This window comes from Rousettus aegyptiacus, unplaced genomic scaffold (genome assembly GCF_014176215.1).
Source record: "Rousettus aegyptiacus isolate mRouAeg1 unplaced genomic scaffold, mRouAeg1.p scaffold_m13_p_2, whole genome shotgun sequence".
NCBI classification, from domain to species: domain Eukaryota; kingdom Metazoa; phylum Chordata; class Mammalia; order Chiroptera; family Pteropodidae; genus Rousettus; species Rousettus aegyptiacus.
Window position 1 is genome coordinate 14782156 of NW_023416295.1, and position 22371 is coordinate 14804526.

At 51.8% G+C, this 22371-nt stretch overlaps 1 protein-coding gene across 4 annotated transcripts; it reads right to left on the reverse strand.

Moving 5' to 3' along the window:
• Positions 1-7: 7 nt before the first annotated feature.
• RUFY4 (RUN and FYVE domain containing 4) lies at positions 8-19273 on the reverse strand. 4 transcript variants are annotated; one of them, XM_036237537.1, is made up of 12 exons: positions 19147-19273; positions 17875-18031; positions 17654-17757; positions 16308-16433; positions 15866-15972; positions 15410-15553; positions 14867-14936; positions 13068-13562; positions 12349-12455; positions 6522-6668; positions 1946-2056; positions 8-1414 (listed from the first exon to the last, which is right to left on the reverse strand). In XM_036237537.1, the coding sequence occupies exons 1-12, from the start codon at positions 19171-19173 to the stop codon at positions 1312-1314; spliced, it is 1698 nt and encodes a 565-aa protein (XP_036093430.1). In that variant the 5' UTR covers positions 19174-19273; the 3' UTR covers positions 8-1311. The 4 variants fall into 4 exon arrangements, with proteins under 4 accessions (XP_036093430.1, XP_016012371.2, XP_036093429.1 ...); XM_016156885.2 differs by having other exon boundaries at positions 13068-13715; XM_036237536.1 differs by having other exon boundaries at positions 8-1825; positions 13068-13715.
• Between the last annotated feature and the right edge of the window lie 3098 nt (positions 19274-22371).

The following is a 22371-nucleotide window of genomic DNA, read 5'->3' on the forward strand; positions in this document are numbered from 1 at the left end:
TGGGCAGTCAGATGATATAATTTTGTACCATGGAGCTACACGAGTTCTCATCAACAGTCTTTATTAAAGTCTAGCTGAGTGAACACTAAACAGGAGTCGCCTAGACTCAGCGCCTCCCTCTAGGTGCTCAGAACTTGAAACTGATCAATTCATCGTTGTGATTGGAAGGGAAGGACAGAGAAGCCCAAGCCCTATGTCTGCGCCACCTCTCCTGCCCAACAAACCAGATGCCCGGGGGAGCAACCGGGACTCCCACAAGCTGCCGGTGGGAGGGTACAATATACACCCTCTCTGGGAAGTAACTCAGCAGTTTCTTAAATATACACCTACCATACAACCTGGCCATTTCATTCTTAGATATTAACCCCAGAGGAATACAGGCATATATCACACAAAGGGACGTACACAGATGGTTATAGGAAACCTGTTTGTAATAGCTTCGCAGTAGAAACAACCCCAATGTCTGGCAACAGGCGAATGTATGAATAAATTGTGGTATATCCACGCAGTGGAATACTACTCAACAGTAAATAGCAACTATGGATATAGACGACAACATGGATGAATTTCAACATTGTTATGCTGAGTGAAAACGGCAGACAATTCAGGGTGCATATATAAAATTCTAGAAAATGGAACTCGTCTCTAGTGATAGAAAGCAGTAAAGTGGTTGCCTGGGGATGGGGAGGTGGAAGTGGAAGGAAGAAATTATCGAGGGCACAAGGCAACTTTGAGGCTGATGGGCGTGTTCAAGATTTTGAACATGGCGATGGTATCGGGGATTTAAATTAAAGTCAAAACTCATCGAATTGTGCGATTTATGCAAAGTGTATTATATCTTCATAGTCCTTTGGGAAAGCAGTTCAAAACAAAATGCAACAAAAACAGATTCCTGGAGCAAACTCCAGACAGGAAGTGCCTGAGGAGCCCAAGACTGTGCAGACCCCATGAACGCTGGGCTGGGCGAGGAGGCGGTGTGGGATAGAAATGTCGGGGCCGGTGGGTCATGTTTTTGGTCAAGGACTTTCTGAGCCTGAGGGACTTTGCATGGATGGCGCCTGACTCCTTCACTTTACAGAAAAGGCCCAGAGAGCCGAGGGCCTTGCCAAGGTCGCCCAGCTTATCCGTGGTAGATGAGGGGCTCGAACCTGTGTCTTGACTGCCAGCTTAGCTCCTTCGACTCTCCACACCACAGTCTGGCCACACAAGTGCTGCCTGCCTTAGGTCGCTAAGTTCTAGAAGGTAGTACCGGTCAGGCCAGAGGGATGTGGGGAGGGCAGGGTGGGGTGGCCAGTGTTGGGTGTGTCTCGTTCAGACAGCCTGGGCTGCTTCTTTCTGGGCACAGGGTGGGCAGCAGCGCTCTCTCTTCTTATAATCCACAGAGCAGGCATGGCAAACCAGGCCTCCACAGACCCTGGAGCAGAGGTGGGAAGAGTGAGAAATGCATGCGTGTGTATAGGGGAGGGGGTCATAGTGTCCGAGCCTCTTTGGGTCCACTTGTCTATTTCTCATCTCCCAGCAGAATGGCCATGGGTCTGTCTTAGGAGGCATCCCTTTCCTAAAAGGTGTCCCCATGTACCACTCCTCCTGGGTCCTCCAACTCCAAATGGCAGGTTCTCTGATGGCCCACTTTCCTCTCTCCTGTTGCTTGTCCTTCCACCATGTTCTCAGAGGAAGGCGAGGGGTGAAGCTTCCTCTGTATAGGGAACTTCTTCCCAGATGAGATGTCCTCAGTCTATCCTCAGAAGGGTTACATTTCCCATCTTCCAGATGCCATTCCCGTTTGATCCCTTTCCACTGCCCTCATTCACGTCTCTGCTAAAGGCTGGGTAAAATGAGCCTTATGTAGATGCCCAGTTCCATGTCCCTCTTTTCTCTGGAGTGGGCAGGGGGCTGTGGGCTGGTGGAAACTGGGCTGTCCCATAAGAAGGATTCTGTGCATTACCTGCATTGATACCGCCGAGACAGACGGCCAAAGAGCTTACTACAGCCGACGCAGCATCCAGGGGCCACAGAAGAGAGATGCTGGACCTTCTGCCATAGGTTATCCTTCTCTCTGGTGAGATGATGGAGGTGGGGGAGGGGAGAGACAGAGAGAGAGAGAGAGAGAGAGAGAGAGAGAGAGAGAGAGAGAGAGAGAGAGAGAGAGACGGGGGGGGGTGGTGGAGGGAGAGCACACACAGGAAGATAGAAAGATGGAAATGGCATGGATGGAGAGACAGAGAGGGACAGAAAGAAAAATACGGAGGCAAAGAGAAAGAGAGAGACAAAGAAAGTGACAGAAGGAGTCACACACAGAAATGCAGAGGGAGACAAAAGAGGGAGAAAAAGAGAGAGACGGTTATTTATTCAGAGAGATAGGAAGTCAGGAATTGGAGAGGGAGACAGAGAGACACAGAGGAGTAGAGAGATAAATGTGGGAGAAAAAGACACGGGGAGAAAGAGGCAGAGACAGACAGGGGCGGAGACACAGACAGAGAGGGAGATACAGATATAGAGAAAGATGGAGAGACAGAGACATAGTGGTGGAGAAAGAGACAGAGATGAAGAGACGGTGAGACACACACAGACAGACAGACAGACAGACATACACGCGCACACACACACACACGAGAGATGGGTGAGCATCCATTCTTTCTGGGAGGAAGAATAATGACACCCAGGTCCCCCTCGCCCAACACGAGCTTGACCCACTATTTGAGAACCTGCTCATAGCCCACCTGCTCTAAGGAGAGCTCCCTGATGGTACAGGCCCCTGGGGCTTTCTCGCTCCAGGCACCTATAGCATATAATGCCTGTTATGTTTGGTTCGGCACTTAGTACAAACTGCCTTGGAGTTATGTATATTTAGGCCCCTACAAAACGCTCTTTGCTGTTTTTTTTTTTTTTTTTAAAGATATTTAGGAAGGTGGTTTGTTTTAAATTTTTGTCAAAATGAAGCATACTCATGATTTAAAAACTGAACAATACGAGAGGACTTACAGCAAAAGACATTAGACACCCCTCCCACTCTTTCCCATTCCCAGGGGCAAACCACTTCTTACATGTTTTAGCTTTTTCTCCTGAGAGTACATCTATATTTAAGTAACATGCTCATATGCCTCCTTCTTGATTTATCAATAGAGAACATCTTCTGTAGGGCTCTTTACCTTGATGTCAGAGGAGCTAGTTTATTTATGACCATTTCCACCGAGGCCTCCTCCTTCCTCTCAGTGTTTTGGTTCCTCTGTCGGTTGCTGTTGGACTTTTACAGAATACACTCACATACTTATTTCTCACTCTTTCTATTAATTACAGAAGCGTCTTATAACTGCTATTCTGTAATGTGACGATACCAGCATCTCTTCTCTTCGCCTCTTCTCCTTCTGCCACCCCCTAACCTGTCATTCCCGCCTGCGACTTCCAATAGGGTAGCCGCTAGCACACGTGGCTGTTTCAATTTATATGTAACTTAAAGTTAAATAAAAGAAAAACTTCAGCTCCTCAGTTACGCCAGTCATACCTGAAGTACTCGCTCACTACATGTGACTAGTAGCTACCATCTTGGACGAGATGAATATAGAACATTTTCATCTTCACGGAAAGTTCTGTTGGATTGTGTTCTATACTTAATACTATTTAGGCGGTAACATTTATGTTTGTTCTATAATTACAATTGTTTTCCATGCTTGGCCTTTAGGTTGATTCTAACATCGAAAAAATCAAAGAATAGTATTTACATAAGTAGACAATATGTGAGTATATTGATTCAAGTGGAACTATGTTCTATAACATTACCTTTCTTGGAATTCTTTTTTTGTTGTTGTTTTTCTAGAACTTGCTATTGCCTTTTTTTGTTCCTTGCATGATTTGCCTTTAACATAACCTAATTATCCCCCTCACCCCAATTTTCATCATATCAGGTGTTTTATTGATTCTCTTTCTCCCCGGAGACCTTCCTTTTGGGCCCTCGATACTTCTCCTGCTACCTGGACGAACTGCTTCCTGGGCTTGCTGTCCACTTGGCATCTTGGGAATTCCCATTTCTTCTCTCCTGGGCTGGAGCTGCTGTTTCTTGAATTCCACATCTCCTTTCTTGGCTTACTTCCTTGTTTCTTTGGGACACATCCTTAATTAACTTCTTAAGAAAGTCTATGTGGGAGATAAATTTTCTGTGACCAGTTTGTCTGAAAAATGTCTTTCCTCCATGACTTTCCCCATTTGCTTCATAGTTTGGCCAGACATACTAATTCTAGGGCAAAACTCAGCTTTTCTCAGAACCTGAAAGTAATACACCATTGATTCTTAACATTTTTTGGGTTCTACTTCTTTTATAAGTGATCTGTCTTTTAGGATACTTTCTTTATCTTCGTTTTACTGAAATTTCACGATGATGTATCCAGATGGGTTTTTCCCCCTCTTTCATTTATTATGCTGGTCATTCAGGAAATCTGTAAGTCTGAATATCTGGGTCCATCAGAGCTCATATTTTTTTCTGATAATCTTCTCCATTTTATTATCTCCTTTTTTTTGGGAATTCCTGTCAGTTGGAGAAGACATTGGGAATCCTAGATCGATTCTTGATGTCTCTATGTCTTCCATCTCTCTGTGCTTTTTATTCTGCTTTCTGAGAGACTACTACCTCATCATTGTTTTCCAATCCTAGTGAATGAAAAAATTTTTCGGTGATATTTTTAATTTCCAGCGTTTATCTTTTGATGGTTGCTCTTCACAACATCTTATTACATGGGAGACAGATTTTTGTCGTCGTTGTTGTTGTTTGTCTTTTCCCTTCATGTTCTAGACTCTCCTCAGATGTGTGAGGATCCTTGGTTACCATTTCATGTTTGGGAAAAAGGTCACGAAAGTTGCTGGAGCTGTAAGTAATGGATGGGGTGGTTGACTCGCGGCTTCCTTTTGGGAGGGATTGGGCAGGGAGCTATCTGCCATGCCGGACCCTCAAATGCTAGAACACACTACTCTTTTATTCATGACACCTAACTTTCTCTAGATGAGGGCCTTTTAATTATTTACCTGAGAGATAAGTCCCTCACCATTGGATGTTCTACAGTTGGGGATACAGGTAGAAAGCAGGGGGTGTACACTGCTCTTTCTACTGACATTATCAGATAATTTTTTTAAATTTCTGCCCCTCATTTCATTTTTGCCATCTGCATTCCTGGTGTCTCTGCACCCTGAAGTTCTAACTTAGGCTAAATCCAGTATGCAACTTCTCCATTCATTTTCTGGCTTCTGGAAATTAGCCGACATCTCTCAGATGTTGTTGGTTCCTTTACCTTTCTCTCTGTTGTACGTTTTATTCTTTTAAAATCATTTTGGTGAGATCTCAGGATGGAGAATAGATGATGTGTGGTCAGTCGACCTCTTGATTCAGAAGTCAATCTCCATGGCTTCCTCCCCCCTACCTCGTACATTTTGCTTAGGGCCATATCTTCCAAAACGTTTTTGCAAAAAACATTATATTATGTAGTTTGGGACCTTGGGATGAATTTCTCTAGCTCTAGGAAAAACATTTGTCTCTCCTCATAAACTGGTATATTTCCTTTAAATGAGTAGTAAAATTAGGCAACTTTCTGTGTTTCCCTTTTTGATCCTGCTATCAGGATGCTCAGAGGTAACCTTAATCCTAATACTTTGGGAGTATATAAATTTTGTCTTCCATGAAATCTTCTATTTTTTTTTAACAAATATATATATATATATCTTTTATTGTTAGCTATATTAAATTCTTTTGTGAGATACATAGCTAATTTTTTATATTTCTCTTTCCTCCAGTTGACAGTTTCTTGGCGATCGCTCCTTAAATTTTTTGTTCTTTTTTGGTTCTCTCCCTTTACTCATCTTTAATATCACTTGGATTTTGTGCACGAGGGTTTAGATTTAGTTGATCTCGCAGCAACTTTCTGATTCTAATGGAAACTGAGTCCAAAGGTGTTTTATTTCCTTAACTGGGTAAAGGATAATATATATGTGTGAATTATCTCCCCACTAGACTGAAGAGCAGAAGCCAGGCTTTCCACATCTCCGCCCCTCAGTGAGCTTAGTGGTCTGAAGTTGATCCTGGTGAGCTTAGCCTCTGGAACCTAAGACAGCTGACTCAGGATGGGCCCAGAGGCCCTATGGTCTGAGGAAGTCCAGTAGGCAGGCAGGTGTAGGACATGTGATTACCTCTTGGTTAACCTCCCCCTTCTTCTCCCAATTCCTTCTCAACCTATGGGCTCCTTTTCGTTCTCCTAACTGTGTGTGTGTGTGTGTGTGTGTGTGTGTGTGTGTGTGTGTGTGTGTATGGGAGGTGGGTGGGTAAGGGCATGCCTTAGAGTCAGAAGACTTTATACGATTTACATGCTGTGTGTCCTTGGTGGCCGACTCAACCTCTCTGACCTTCGGCTTTCTCATTTGTAAAATGGGGATAACAGCAGGGGGTGGCTAGCTAAAATGAAATGTTAGTATATGTAAAAGGTCCAAATAGTTACAATTTTCATCCCCCGGCCATCCCCCCGACCCGCTGTCTCCCCACTTACCGAATCAGTTCCAGCACCCGGCTCTTCATGGCACGGACCAGGTCCCGCTGCTCTCCAAGCTCCTCGTCATACATGGCATCTCTCCTTTCAGCCTCCTGTCGCTTCTTCTGCAGCTCTGCCTGCAGCCGGCCCCTCTCTTCCTGACACCTGGTCACAGAAGGAAGGTGAAGTTCTGAGGGGAAAAAGCTCAGCATTTGACTGAGCTAGGCTGTTTCTGCCTGACAGGGAGCTCCTGGGGGAAGCGGATGGTGCCCCCTGCAGCTGAAGGCCACACACACACACACCACACACAAAACTGAGCACCACGTGGACCGACACCTGTAGGCGGACTCCTCACCAACTATTCAGAGAAATAAAAACAGGGCCTGTTCTCGAGGAGGCAAACCAACATTTCCATTTGTTTTCTTTTTAAAGAATTTCCATTTTAAAATGTAAATTTCTTGAAAGGCATGTTTACAATCATGGCAGCTCTTTGGGGGAAGGTGGGTGTCTGGGAGCCCAGGCTGAATGGGCTGTTCCCCGGGTGAAGGCAATCATGGTGCTTGGGGAAGGGGAGATTAAGAGGTGTGAGAAAGCGGGTGATTTTTTTGGCTTCCAAATATTTCGAAAAATTTTGTTCCATTGTCTTTTCAATTAAGAAAGGCAATATTAAGCACATGTCTTTCTTAAAACTGCTGTTCCAGTTTTGGGCTTGGAGCCTCCTCAGATTTATTCTTACTTCTTCTTTTTTGTCCTTAGTGGCTTCCTAGAAGGTTCCAAGAAATCTGCTGAACTAGAGATAAAAAGGTTCCAGCCTTTTACTACGTCACTCAGACAGAAGGCTGTTGCAGTGGCAGTGCTTGTCCTGTGACCTCTGGATGCGTGTGCATGTGTGTGCAAGGCCCCTGGACTTACGTGTGTTTGGGGGGAAGAAGGAGTTCGTGAGAGGCTTGATGATTAATTGAATTATTAATTTTTAAAACACTGCCACATATTGTGCTACAGGGAAGAAAACTGGGTGGGCCGTGATAGCAAACCGACAACAGATAGCCACTGTAATTCCGAAAAGGCCAGTCCCTGTAGCCTTAAGAAAGAGTGTTTTTGTGCTCAGGCATTGGATCAGGGCCATGTTTTGACTTTTATTGAACATTCTGGTCTTTAGCCTCCTCATTTCTTAGCTGCTGATTTCATTTTCCTGACCTAGTTTGCTTGCCCAGTGATCCCAGGGCCTCTGATGTGGTTATTGCAGGCCTTAATGTGACCACAGTGGTTAGTGTGCGTCTTTGTGGTGGGAGGGAACACTTATTAAGCACCTACTAAGTGCCAGGAATAGAGCAGTGCGTATGGCTCCTGGTGCAGTTTATAGCGTGTTTGGGGCAGCGGTCGAAACAAGTAATAGACCAATAAAATAATTAAGCTAAGTGTATGACAGAGATAAATGAGGGGCCAAGACAGAGACTTGAGAGGGCACTCAGAGAAGGCTTCTTAGATAAGGTGACATTGAGGCAGATCTAAAAGATGAGAAGTCAACCTTATACACAGCCAGACAAGGGTGCATGCAGAGGTCTGCAAGTTGAAAAGAATTCGGCTTACTTGAAGAACTGAAGGAAGGCTTTCGAAGCTGGACCACCACGCATGGCAGGGGTCGGGGAAGCAGGAGACGAGGTGGGAGACAGGCAGGATCTGAACTGTCCCTCAGCGGCCCCAGAAACAGTGGACTTTAATCTCAGTGCAATGGGAAGCCACTGAGGTATTTTAAGCAGAGGGTGACAGACACTCCTAGTGCAGGAGGGGACAGGGAAGGAATTAAAGTTTATTGAATACCTACTATGTGACAGGCACTGAGCTTAGAGCTTTAATAGCCTTATTTCATTTAATTTTTGCAAATTTACGGGACAGGTAATATGATAATCATTTTATAGGAAAGAAAAATGGAGCTTCAGGGAGGGAGTAATACTTTCCAAGGGTTACACAGCTTGATAAGTGCATGGAGCAGAGATTGGGACGCAGACCTGTTCAGCTCTAATTCCTTTTTGTCTCCCACACTCCCATCAATGCCGAGCCCTGATCACCAGTGGTTTGTGGCACCAGTGTTGACTGGGGAGCAACGGGGAGCAAGCCACGGATCCTCATGAGCCCCTGACATGCCTCAAAGGAGCTCAATGCTACCACCCAAGAAGGAGGATGTGACATTTGCCTGATTTCCCAACTGACTTCTTCCATTCGTACCTGTCCTAATCACTTTTGCGTTGAGGTATCACCCGGAAGGCAAGGAAACCCACCTGCTTGGAAAGAAGGTCTCACAGAGGATCTGAGCTGGAAGGAGGAACTTTAGAGATCCAGCCATCTCCTTGTGCAGATCGAGGCCCATAGCTCAGAGAGGGAGGGCTGATTTCCCGGGGCCCCCCGGCCAGAAAGCTGGTAAGTTGGTGTTGGCTGTCCCATATCTCATTTCCAAGTGTATTCGTCTAGCCCAGGCTGGTCTGCTCGGGGCCTTGCTGCCTGGATGGTCTGCTGTGTCCTCCATGTGTATTTAGCATGGGGCCCTGCAGCCCTGCCCTCTCTCAGTCTGTTCTTCGCAGCACGGTAAGAGCGATACTTTAAAAACCCCAGTCAGACCACGAAAGCCTCTGCTCAAGGCTGCTCTAGCCACCTACGGCATGGGGGATCTCCCTCTGCTCCAGCCACACGGCAGGCTTATCCCCCGGCACACTTCTCGTGGACCTTTGCATTTGCTGGTCCCCTGCTCTGACCACTCCTCTGATGTGTCCGCCTGGTCCATTTTACCTGTGGTTGGGGTTTCTGCTCAGATGTTACCTCCTCAGAGAGAGATCCCCTGACTCTAAATCTAGACAACTCTCCTGTCTCTCTCCCCTTTCCTGGATTGATTTTTCTACCTGACGTTGTATTTCTACTCGTTAATCTATTGTCTGTCTTCCCAGGTTTGTGAGAGCAGACAGTGCCTATTCTGGTCACTGCTGTCCTCCGACCCCCCATGGCATAGTAGAGGCACCATAAATATTGTTGACTGAGGGGGCCTGTGGCACTCCTATCACTGATGGTAAAACACCTGTTACCAGTTTGATGCCCACAGTCCCTGTTCCCAGGAGTCAGGTGTCTGTCCTAAGCTCCCTGAGGCTGGGAGCATGTTCTCCCAGATTCAGAAGCTTCTGCTACTCACCATCCACATTTCAATGACTCCCCAGTAGACCCCCAGCCCGTGCCTCTCTCCTGAACTCCACACTCGACTGCCTGTCAGTGGCTTGGCTAGGGTGTCTACGAGGTGTCTCAAACGTAACTTGCTCAAAGCTCGACTCCTGAACTTTCCTCACAAACCGGCTTTGCCACACTCACTGGGGACTAGCTTTCCAGGCCAGAAAAGTCAGAGTCGTTCTTGACTTCTGCCTTTCTCTCAGATCCTATCTATGTCCACTCCCTCAGGAAGCCGGACCTCGCAGTCGATCCAGAGTCCAGCAGCTTCCCTGCACCTGCATTGCTGCCAGCGCAGCCTGAGACACCATCACCCTCCCCTGCATGGCCTCCCCGGTCTCCCCGCGTCCACCCTGGCTTCTCCACAGACTAGCTCCACAGAGCAGTGGGCGTGAGCCCTGGAAAACACAGGTCAGTCCTGAACAGGCACATCTACAATAGAGACAGAAAGCAGATTAGTGGTCGCCTGAGCTGCGGCAATTGGGGAGAAATGGGCAGTGGGTACTAACGGGTATAGGATTTTTCTTTGGGTTATTGAAATGTTCAAAAATTGATTGTGATAACCAATGCGCAAGTTTGTGAATATACTAAAAACCATCGAATTATTTTAAAAGGCAAATAAACATATCTTTTAACATTAAAACAGTCACGTCATTTCCCTTCTCTGCTCAGAACTGTCAAAGGTTCTTTCTTCAGTCTGAGTTAAAGTCAACGTCCTTTCGATCACCTACTAGGGGTCTCCCTAACCTGGTCCCTGTTACCTGCCTGACCTTTCTCTACATCCTGCCTCTCCTTCACTCCACTGGGGACATGACGGCCTCCTGGATGTTCCTGGAACCTGCCACGCCCAAGCCCACCTCGGGGCCTTTGGTCTTGCTGTTCCCTCTGCCTGGAGCATTATTCCACTGCAAATGCGAATGGCTCACGCCTCATTTCCTTCGGGTCTTTACTCAAACGTCACCTTTTCAGGAAGGTCTTCCATGACCACTGCCACCTTACATACTATCACCCCCCAATACTTCCTATTCCCTTTCCCTGCTTTATTTTTTTCTCCTTTGAACAATCAATCTGACATTGTATGTATTTTACTTGCTTATCATGTTATTGACCGCCTCTCCCACTAGAATGTAAGCGCCACGAAGGTGAGACTTTTGTCTGTCGTGCCCACGAGAGGAATTCTGGCACATAGAACAGGCCTGGCACAGAGTGGGCACTTTGAGTATTTGTAGGATGACTTGAATAATGGACAGGATGACAGCTGGCAGGACTGTTACCTGTGACACAGAGCTTCCTAGCTGCAGGGAGCAGCCTGGGGCTGGGCGGGCTTCCTGGAGGCTCACAGCTGCTCCCGCCAACCTGTCTTGATCCCTAGAGAAAGCCCCAGTGTGGGCAAGGCCCCTGCATTCACTTAGGGCCTGAATCATGGGATTCTTTGCTGACCAAATCACTGGGCTCAGCTGAGTGTCTGGTGGGAGGAACCTCCTCCCGGGGCTGTTTTGGATTGGTTTCTGGGCCCCTGGCCTCTCTCGGCCTGTTAAGCAGGCAGTCAGGAGAATGCCTAATGATTCAGTCTGAGTCACAGCTACTCAGGCTCTGCTGACAGTCAGGCTAGTGGCCTCCAGGCCCTGAGGCAGGAACCAGCCATGTAGGAGAGACAGAGGCAGGGGGCAGATTGAGGCACACTGAGACCAAGGGACAGAGACATAGAGAGACTGAGTCTAAACTGAGGAAGATCTTGGCATGGCAGAGACATTAAAAAAAAATAAATTATGAAAGAGAAACTGAGGCACCGAGAAACTGAAGAGAAAATGTAGATAAAACAGCATGCTCTTGAAGTTAACATGATGACGGGCAGATGAACATGCCGATGGTGAGAATGCTGACGGGAAGAGACAAAGAGACTGAAATACAAGCACTGGAAATACTGGCTGAGGGGCAGCGTTTAGGCCCACCGGTTCTGGAGTCAGCTGCCAGGCTTTGGACCTCAGCTCTTCTACTGAGATGTCGGGTGGCTTGTGGAGCATCTTGGAGCCTTAGTTTCCTCATTTATAAAATGGGGGTTCTTAGAGAACCTACCTCATAAGGCTATTATGAAAAAGCACCTCAGACAGCACCGGGGACACAGTATATGCCCAGTAAGTGATAGTTACGATTATGATTATTAGGAGGATGAAAGAGAGATCGCGCAACCGGGAACAGGAACATGAGCCGGACAGACTGAATGATAAGGGTGCGGGAGTACGGTGGGGCGGGCAGGCGGAGTGGATTGGAAAGAGAGAGGAGCAAGCAGATCAGAAGAGGCAGCAGAAAGGGCAAAGGTGAATATGGGTGGGAATGGAGGGACAGGAGGTATATATACATCTCTCTTAGGGTCTACTCAGGGAGGTCAGTGAAGGAGAGAGCTGGCAAGAGGAAGGGGAAGGAGGGGCGGGGAAGGTGGGAGCCCTTGAAAGCAGGGACAAAGGCCTGCAGACCTCACCATCCCAAAGCTGTGCCCTGCACAGGGCCTAGTGCACAGGAGGTACTCAGGAGACACTTGCTGTGTGACTGGGAATGCAAGCAGGAGCTAGGAAGCATCTCTTGTCCCTCTAGCCTACCTGCTCTCATGCCCTTGTGTGCAGGTGGTTGCCGACGTTACCTGCTGAGTTGCTCCTGCAGCTCCTTCAGCTCCCCCTCCTGCTCCTTCAGCAGCTGCTCCTGGTGCTGGACCTGCTCCTTGGTCTTCTGGAGCTTGTGTCTGAGACTCTGGGAGGAAGGAGAAAAGAAGGAAGGGAAACATCCCCATGAGACCACAGGCCATGCAAGCCAGCTATAAGGTGGGGGGCGGCACTGGGGACAGCTCTGGGACATGTGATGCCTGGCTCTGCCACCAGGTGAGCCTGGAGCCACTATTTCTTCCTTCATTGAAGGATGGAAGTTACAAAGCTCAAGGATATAAAGACTCTGGTTAGAGAGGAAGCTGAAGAAGGCCTAAGAGCAATCCTGGGTAACCTCCAGGAGAAGCATCTGCAACAGTAGAACTTAGATATTGGGGAGAAGCCTGCCAATAATGAGGGCAATGGAATCTGAGAACAAGTGACTTCCCCGAAGAACTGTTGGGAAGGGATCTCAAACTCAAATGCCTACATGGGCTAGGCAGGTGGTATTGATGAATAAAGTGGGCCTATTGTGAGACAACAGAGAGAGGTGGAGACTGAGGCAAACTGAAGAATGTATGGCATTCAAAAGGCATCGTCAAATAATACTAACCTTGTGCGGGCGCATAAAGGTGGATCTGTGGCTGGAGTGGCCTCCAGATTACCACCGAAGGGTCAGTTTAGAGAGGAGAGAATAGGCGCAGAGCTCAGCTGCTCTCACCTTGACCACACCTTGCAAGGCCACCTCTGCTTGCTCCTCTCCCCTCGTCACACTGGTCACTCCTGTTTCCTCTTGTGGCTTCTCTGTGGTAGAAGCTTCCCTTGTTCCCAGGATCCGGAGGACTCGGGGTTCCCCCAGAATACTAGGCACCTCCCACCCCCGCTCACCCCCTGACATTGCATCCTCTGTTACCCCTCCGGGGCCGGAAACCAGCAGCCTCTGGACGTGACCCCACTCTGCGCCCCCTTCCTGAGTCCCCGCCGTTGTGCCCTGACCTCCTGCCCTCAGCAGAATGCCTCTGCCCTCACTCTCTGTCGCTATCTCCCCCTTCAGCACCCCCTCAGCCCCCTCTTCTTGCCCCTGGGCATCGGGTGTTGAGTTCTCGCGGCAGGTCCCCATCCTCAGGGCTCCCATCTCCTGGTCTTGCTGCAGCTCCTCCCCCTCTGGTTCCCACATGCTCTGGGGGGCTCTGAGGCTCCTGGGATCTTCTTTCTTCTTTTCCAAAAAAGGAGAAAGATGCTTGTGTTGCTGAGGCCTGGGGAGTCCAGCCAACCAGTCTTCCCCTGGTGCATCTTGTGGACAGCCGGCTTGGCTGGTGTGTGGCTCCTCTGGCCGGTTTACTTTGGAGTCTCCATCTAGAGCTGAGATCTGCAGAGAGGTCCCCAAACTCCGTTATAGTCCCTCTCAGTATCAATTCACTGAACTTGGTGCGTGGGAGAGGCCAGATCCCTAATGCAATGGGCTTGTTAAATATATGGATTCCTGGGCCCTCCCACTGACATGGGAGGAGGGCCCAGAAATCTGAATGTTAAAACCCCAGGTGGTCTGATCCGATGCCCCAGCTTTGACCCGGTTGGGGAGCAGCAGAGCTTCTCAGTGCCCTTTCCTCCCTCACTCCTAGCTCACATCCTTCCCCCTTCTTCACATCTACCTTCTGCATGGATCTGGTTTCCATGCAGAAGACAAAAGTTAAGTTTAGGGAACAGGATCTGACTTTTTGGTGTCTTCTCATCTGCAAAATGGGAATAATAATACCTGCCTTGTAGGACTGTGGCGAAAGGTTAGATGGACCGATTGCCAGCTAAGAGTCACCTCTGCCAAGAAGCCTTTTCTGGGCCCCACATTCTCCTGCGCATGTCTGTATCACTACGCTTGACATGTCATGTTGCAAGGTGTTCCTTTAGGATCTGTCTCCCTGAACAGATCTGAACGTTCAGGTCACACACAGTCTGAGTCTTTGTTGTATCTGCACCTTGCACCTAGAAGCCTGTGGGGGTACAGAGTGAGCTCCTGGAACAATGCTAACTGCAAACTACCACTTACAGAGCATGTGGCAGGAGCCTTGCTCTGTGCGACACATGCATCCTCACAATCTCCCCGTGAAGCGTGACAAACAGCTTGCCTGAGGACCACGGTTATTAAGGGCCGGAGCTGAGATTTGAACCAGGTGATCTTGCTCTTCAGTCATTCCCTGAACTGAACTGAGACATTTGCAAATTGTCCAGCAGAGCTTGTTTCCCTGGTCTGTTTCCTACAAGCTTTTGGTCACCGTCCCCAGCACCTCCTCTTCTTCGGGGCCCCACTGGCTCCTACAGATGGCGTCAATGGTCCCTTTTCCTTCCCACTATCCCCACCATCCTAGGAATATGAGCCTTTACTTCTGCTTATCCCTAGTCCCCAGGTGCACATGTTGGCCTCTCTGTCTATCTAGCTGGGTCAGGATTCAGTTACTGCTCAACCTGGGGGTCCCAGCAGAGACAGAGACGAGACTACTCAGAGTGAAGGTCAGGCAGAAGCACCTCCTTTGAGGAAACTTTGGACTTTCTGGGTCTTCTTCCTCGGGTCCGGCTGGAATTGGAGCAGCAGGACCTGAAGGTAAAAGAGGCAAGGGGACCTTGGGCCACCCCGCGGCAGGGGCTTGGTCCTCGGAGGCAGGATATCCCGTCCTTCCGTTTATCCCGGCACCTTTCCCGCATTCCCGCCCTCCCGCCTTCATGCACGTGTCCCCCCTCCACCCACCCACCCAGCTCACCTTCCATGCATCTACCCATTCCACCCCAACGTCCCACCGCTCACTCATCCTTCAAACCCTCAACCTCAGACGCCCGACACCTTTTTAGTGAGTGTGTATCCTATGCAGCATTGTGGGTCATCATGAGACTATACTGAGAAAACAGAAGCCTAGGAAAGTAGAGATTTAGGGGCTCGCGGAGCAAGGAAGGGGGGAGAAATAGATGGGGCTGGAAGCTGAGAGCTCGGGGCTAGCTCAGGATGTTGGATGGGGTGGATGGCACTGGCGGTCGGCACGTAAAGAGACTTCCCTTCAAGCTGCACACACTTACTCTGAGAACATGGGCCAGGCGCCATCCAGGTCTGGCCTCTGCAGGTCCAAGTCGAAAGCCACCCCATTGAGAGTATAGAGAGAGTCCAGGATGTCTTCCCGGAGTTTGGGGCGCACCAGAGGGCTCCATGGGCCATACCATTCCCTGTGTGAACAGCGATCAGCACCTTTGACCTTTGCCCTGGTGTCGTTGCCACCCCGGACCTCAGAGGATCCACTGCACACGACGATGTGATGGCTCCCCCGGCAGGGCGGTGGTCCTTGGGGAGCGGGAGGCCTAAGTACCATGATGATACCAGGCCTGGGCTTCTAACGTCCCTTCTGCCCTTTCTTCCTTGACTTTCCTTTTGGTAGTCCTTGATATTAAACCCTTCTTCTGGGAGTAAAGGGGGGTCTTTCACAGAGAAGGGACGGCGGGCTCAGATGTATGAGTAGGGGCATGTCCCAGATGCCCTACCTGGTGAGCTCGGGGTTCAGGAGGCAGAGCTGCAGGGACTCGGCCAGCTGCCCGTGGGCTAGGCAGAAGCGGATGAAGGCGCGACCTTTCCCCAGAGGGGTCTTCAGCTGCAAAGTGCCCAGGGGGCAAGGTGCGGGGGCGGTGTCAGGAGAGAGGCAACTCAGCCAGCCGAGGGAGAGAGAAGATGGGAACAGGTGGTTGATGAGAAAGGGCGCAGTGGGACTTGAGGCTATGGGAGGAAAGGGGGCGGCTGGAAGGGCGCTGAGGGCTACCGAGAGATGAGGACCAGGCGAGCGCGCCTGTGGGCAGTGGAGCTGGAATAGGTGAGAAAGGGGCTTTGGGCAGGCCTGTGTCCCCCAGCCCCCGAGCCACCCCTGTCAAGGGCCTGGGGGCAGGGCCCCATGTGCTGAGGCTAGCCCGCCGGCCGCCTGGCCCTGGATACCTTGTCCTGCGAGAGAACGAAGCGGGCTGCCTCCGTGTTTCCTCGCTGCCGCCACAGGGCAGAGCAGAGGAAATCCCAGTAGTCCTTCCGAGGTCCCAGGAAGCTCTTCTGCTCTTTCTGGTCAAACTGGGAACCAGACGAGGGAAAGGATGCGTAGGCGTGCTCCCTCCGAGACCCACCCTGCATTCCCGCAGACAGACCCGGCTTTGGGTGCTGGCTCTGGGACCAGGAGCAAGCTGCTTGACCTTTCCGAGCCTTGAGCATTCTCACTCATTCCAGAAGTACTTAATGAGCACTTACTATGAGCCAGGCCCTTTTCTAAGCCACGGTGATACAGCAATGAACAAACAGAACTCGTGGGATGACACCGTGGTAGGGGAGACGGACAATGAACAGACTGATAAGTAAGACACATACTATGTTACATAGTGCTGACTGCTAAGAAGAGAAGAGAAGTAGGGGAAGGGACTGGAAAGCGTATGGTGCGTGCCCACGTGTGTATGTGTGATGTGCGCGTGTGGTGGATGCGAGTTTATGATGCGTATGTGTGTTAAAAATTTAGATGAGGGTGGTTAGAGGAAGCCTCACTGAGGAGGTATGATGCAAGTCCGGATCTGGAGGAAACGAGAAAGTCTACCATCCAAATTTCTGGGAAAGAGCATCCCAGGAAGAAAGAATAGCAAGCGCAAAGGCCCTGAGGTGGACGTGTTTCCTGATATGCTTTAGAAGATCCCAGGGACCGGTGTGACTAGGGGGCAGCAGATGGAGGGCATACTGCCAGGAGACTCACGCATGCACACTAGACACACATACCACACACACACAAACTTCTCTCTCTCTCTCTCTCTCTCACACACACACACACACACACACACATACACACACGGAGAAGCTAGAAGGGTATGTGTGTGTATGTGGGGGGAGGTAGGCAGGTTATCAAACACCCCAGGGGATTAGAATGAGAATTAAATCAGGTGGGCATGTAAAGGCTTATGATCAGGGCTCTAACCAGCATCAGAGAGGGCCAGCCCTGGGACATCTGTGCCTCTGAAACTTTAGTCTTTTGAGCAGGGTGGCTGCCCCCAGCCTCACCCTGCCCTGACTCCTCAGCCTTGCCCTATCTCACCTCCCAGGCTACAGTGACAGCCTCCAGGAGGGAGGTCAGGTGTCAGGGAGGACTTGCTGACTAAGAAGGATAAGGCAGTGCGTGGTAGCAAAGGGAGGCTGTGGCTCTTCCCTCGGTATCTGAAAAAGCCCTCCTGGTTATCTGGGCCTGGAGGGTGGGGGTGGGGGTGGGGGAGGAAGGAGGGGAAGGGAGAGGTGGGGAGGGGAAGGGAGGGCCCCACCTGCAGCAGCAGCTCCAGGCAGCCACAGAGTCTGTGCAGCTCAGCACTGGCGTCTGTCACGGACTGTCCGCCCCTGTAACCCTGGACGATGGCAGAGACAGCAGCTGTGGGGAAGGTGGTGGACATCGGACAGCAGGGAGTGAGGGCCCTGAGGGAGAGGCTCCAAGACTTCTCACTTCTCCTTCAGTTCAGTTCCAGAAAATCTCTCAGGACATACTCACCTTTCAGGTCGCTGGTGACCTTGAGGGCAATCCCCTCTTCTGCCATGAGTACTGAAAATGACGTGATTCCTTGTGGCTCTGGAAGGCCAGCCAGCCCAGGAAGCAGCCTCTGGTTCAGCTGCCTAATTCTCTTTACACACAAAGGAAGAATCAGAGCCTAGAGAAAGGATACAGCATCTTTAAGGTCACAGTGGTTTGACTGGTAGGATAACAATCCCCGCTCTTTCTCGTAGGCCACTGTGGAAAGATGGTGTGGCCTCCATTCGCGAAGCAGTTTCTGGGGGTCTGGTATCTTTGCCTCATTCAGTCTCCAGAACCACTTCTGGGGGTTATTAACTCCATTTTACAAAAGGTGAAAAGGGGGCTTGGAGAGGGTAAGTCTTTCCTCCAACATCACAAAGCTCTATGTCGTGAAACTAGAATTTGAACTCAGGTCTGTGTGCCCATATAGGGCCTGTGCTCTCAGCCCTGACTTGATGTGACTGGTCCTGTTACTGCTTGTGCCCTGGGGATGCTGGGCTGATGGAACATCACCCTCTTCCCCATGGGGAGCCTTGCCAAAGCAGTCATCATCCTCGAGACACACATTCTCATCTTTTCCTGGGTCCCAGCTGAGCGGAAAATGTGTGTTCTTCGAGGAGAGGGAGGCAGAAGTAGGGGAAGGCTCTAGAGCTGGGACTGAGCCTGAATGCTGGTATGTTTGGGGAGCAGGGCACCTGGCTTTATTCTTGCCACTCTCGGTTGGTTGAATCTCGGCTTGTTCTCCTCGCAATGGGTCCTGGGGCTCAGCGAGGAATACTATAGGCCCTGAGAGCCAGTGGGCTTATTCTGAGATCCTGGAGTAAGGACCAGGCATGGAGTGGGAAATCCCGGTGTCCTGCCTCCTAGGCTGTGGCTGCTGGATTTTGGGAGTGGGTGGGTGGAGGGGGCAGGAGTGGAGAATGAGAGTAAGTGAGGGAGGGTGTGTGGGGTATGGCATTCAGTGAGTTGGGGGTCAAGGGGTTTGGGTCTCCATTCTGGCCCTATAACTCACTGTGTGACCTTGGGCACATCTCTCACTTTTCTTGGGCCTCAGTTTCCCCATCTGTAGACCAAGAGTTTGGACGTAAGGTCTATGATGTCCCTTTTAGCCCGGACTGTCTATGAAGTCCATGAACACCTATATGCAGTTCCTCCTGTCCCTCCTACCCATCCGGGTTCCTTGGCCCCTTGCTCCTGGCATCATTTCCCTCCTCCAGCCTCCCCCAGACCCAGGAGTCTCCCTCTACTCACCTGGACAGGCCTGGCTGGTTTGGGCATGGAGAGAGGGCACTGCAACCCGAGCCCACCACCTGTGACTATGGGCCCTGCGTAACCTTCCCAGAGTTTGCTGCCTGGAAGGTGACTCAGGCCGAGCCCAGAGCCCCGGTGGGGGTGGGGGGGAGGGGGGAGGGGGGAGGGGCGGAACCCTGCTCAGAGTGGGAGGAACAGAAGACTATAGGGGAGGAATGGATGAAATAGGGGTAGATTCACTCGTTTGCCCAACACAGACTCACGGGAATTGGGCAGGGGCGTGGGGGAGGGGGAGCGAGGGGATGTGGGCGTGGGGAGGTGGGCAGGGCCGGGGGCGTGGTGGAGGGAGGCGATTGCGGCAATTGAGGCTGTGCAAGTTTCCTTCCCGTCTCGGAGCCGCCACTTGCGCTTGTCTTTCTCCCTCATCGCCACAAGGTGGCACAAGGAGGCTGGGATGCCGCCCATCGGTTACTTCGCCAGTTTTCGAAGTCCCTCGATTGGAGTGTGATACAGGTGGGGAGGAGGACGCCAGGGTCCCGCCGCGTGTCTCCTTCCTCCCCCCGGCTTCAGTGTTCTGAGGGGGTCTCCGTGAGTGCCGGTCACAGGTGCCGCCCTCTCAGTCCGGGTGCTCACTCCCAGAAGGAGGGAAGTGACCGCTGGGGAGATGCTATCTCCAGGAATGGGCCAGGTGCGTTGCCCAGGGGGGCTGTGGCCCTTCCGCCCCAGCTGGGCTCTGCCTCCGTGAGGCTGGGGCCTTTCCACTGCCTGCCTGGCCCTCGTTTTCCTAGGCTAGGGTGCCCCACGGGCTATTACGTGGGGCAGAGAACCAAGCAGCGGGCCCCTGGGAGAACGAGTGTTTCCCGGCCCACGGGAAGCACGTGTGCGCTCCGCACGCGCCCGGCTCTGCGCTCCTGCGTGACGCCTGGCCTGTCTCTCCCTCCCCGGGACTTGGTCTGCCCCGTGCGGAGGTTCCATCTCCGCTCTCTGTCCTCGGTGTCCCTGTCTCCCCGCCTCTCCCTCATTATCTCTTCTGATCTGCTTCCTGCCTCTTCTCGCGCCGTCTGTCTCTTTTCTTGCGCTTTCAGACTCAGCAGGTCCGCGGTCCCCGTCCCTGGGACCCTGCTGTCGCTCCTCCCCACGCCCCCCGCCCTCGGGTCTCCCTCTGTCACTGGCTGCGTCAGGGCTCCCGTGTCACCGCCCCGTGGCGGGCCCCATACTCCCCCCACTTCCTGGCGGTGCCGCGGGAGAAGGCTTCGGGAGGGGACGGGCTGGGGGCGTCGCCACCCCCCTCCAGACGTCGCAGGCGCCCTGGGCTGGGGGGCGGGCCAGCTCCCGGGGCATCCGCTTCCCCCGCCCCTGGCCCCGGCTTGCCGGGTGCCCGGCCGGATGGGCTGCACGGTGAGCTTGGTGTGCTGCGAGGCGCTGGAGCCCGGGCCCCCCAGCAGCCCCCAGCCCGCGGGGAGTCCCCCGGCCCCGGCACGGGCCCAGTGCTGGGAGCCTGGGGCTTCGGCCCACGCCGAGAGCAGGCGGCTCCTGTTTCAGGTAGGGCGCTGCGGGGATGGGTGTGGGGAGAGGGTTGCGGCAAAGCCGAGTTCACCTGAGTGAGATAGGTAAGGAGCCACGTCGGGAAAGTGCCGGTCAGGCATCGAGGGGGTGGGCAGCAAGGGCAGGCTGCCCTAGGGACGCGGGTTGGATTAGGTCCAGCTGAAGGCACAGAGTTAGGCTGAGGTCTCACCTGGGTCTCTTGTGCCCTAGGAAGGAGAGTGATGTAGAACCTGACCCTTAAAAGGGGAATAGTTCAGGTGAGGTTCAGGAGCCACCCACGAGGGGCAGGGCTGGGAGCGCTGGGGAAAGACACTGAAAGTGTTAATTTCCCCTGAGCTGGTCCAGGACTTGACCGTTTGTCCCTCCTGGGAGCTGTGACTGTTGCCCCTGACTAGGGCTCTGTAGCCAGGAGGGAGGGGGCATTCTGAGGCAGGGAGGACCCCACAAGAGCAAGGACCGACCTGAGGATGGTGGGAGCAGCTGGACCCTCACTCCTGCATCCTCTGTTCTGGGTAAGTCTTAGATCCCTGTAAGTGGGAAACGGACCTGACCCAGAGGGGTGGTGACAAGCTGGTGCTGCGAGGCTGGTGTTTACTCTGGCGGAGGTGTCTGTCCAGGAAGCACCAGGCCTGGTACAGGTGTGGGCACTGGATGTCTTCCAGGAGGAGGAACGTGAGATATTTGGAGTCGCTAAGGACTGGATAACCTTGTTCTAGGCTCCCAGCACAATCCCAGCCGGCTTCCCTGTTTGGGGGCTATGAGAGCTGCAGCCTCGTGAGCTTTGTTTGCTGTGCGGGGTTTGGATTGTGCTGGGGTCTAGTGTCGCTCTATCTGGGCACACAGAGTTTGGGTGACTCAAAATGCACCTGCGACCATATCCCAGCCCCCTTCTCCCCCTTCACTGGGGCAGCCAGCGAAGACAAATATGTGAGTGTGTGTGCACATGTGTGTGTCTGAAGTGCCCCCTCTGCTCCACTTGACTGGATGTCCCTCAGAACATGAATTATGGCATATTCATGGGTATACTCCACAGTGCCAGGAATAGGGCTATGAAACTCTCTGTCCTTCCTAAGCTCTAGCCCAGGGCATCACCATGGTGACAGACCATGGAGAGGGACAAGTATGGGGCATAGCTGTTGCCTGAGCCCTTGCAGTGGCTGGTGGCCCCAGGTGTGATTCTGAGAAAGACCCGAGCCTAGCTTAGGGTACTGCGGGTAGGGTGAGGCCTGTGGGTGATGGCTGGTCCTCTCAGGTTGCTGCTGCTTTGTCTTGGCAAAGGGGCAGAGAGTCCAGAGAGGGAAGGTAGCATGGCAGAACCCCCAGACTGCAGGGCCCCTCCGGAGGTCATCCAGGCTCCTCCCCGTAAAGCCTCATGAACCACCCTCTGTCCTAGAAGGTTGTAGGGGGATGGGAGCTCACTGTCCTCCTCCCTTGTCTGTCTCGATCTCACACCCTTCTTGACTCCTTTCTGTGCTGGCGGGTCTCCTTGATTCCCTGTCTCCCTACCTTCTCACTCCCCATGCAGCCCACTGTGGGGTAGGTGCCAGGTGGGCCACCTGAGGGACAGGCAGTTGGCTGAGACGACAGGGCGCTGGAGGTGGGTGATCCAGGAGAAGGGAGAAGGAGGGGGGAGTGTGTGTGTGGGTGTGCCATGGCCATCAGGACAGGGATGGGGACGAG

What these genes read in the sequence shown, in the direction of transcription:
- RUFY4 (XM_016156885.2), bottom strand. Translation starts at nt 19,173, where the DNA reads ATGCCCAAACCAGCCAGGCCTGTCCAG. An exon ending in TCGTTCTCTCGCAGGACAAG is followed by an intron (nt 15,973 to 16,307) that starts GTATCCAGGGCC and finishes GGCACTTTGCAG; the next exon opens with CTGAAGACCCCTCTGGGGAA. An exon ending in CCAAAGTTTCCTCAAAGGAG is followed by an intron (nt 13,716 to 14,866) that starts GTGCTTCTGCCT and finishes ACCTCTCTGCAG; the next exon opens with ATCTCAGCTCTAGATGGAGA.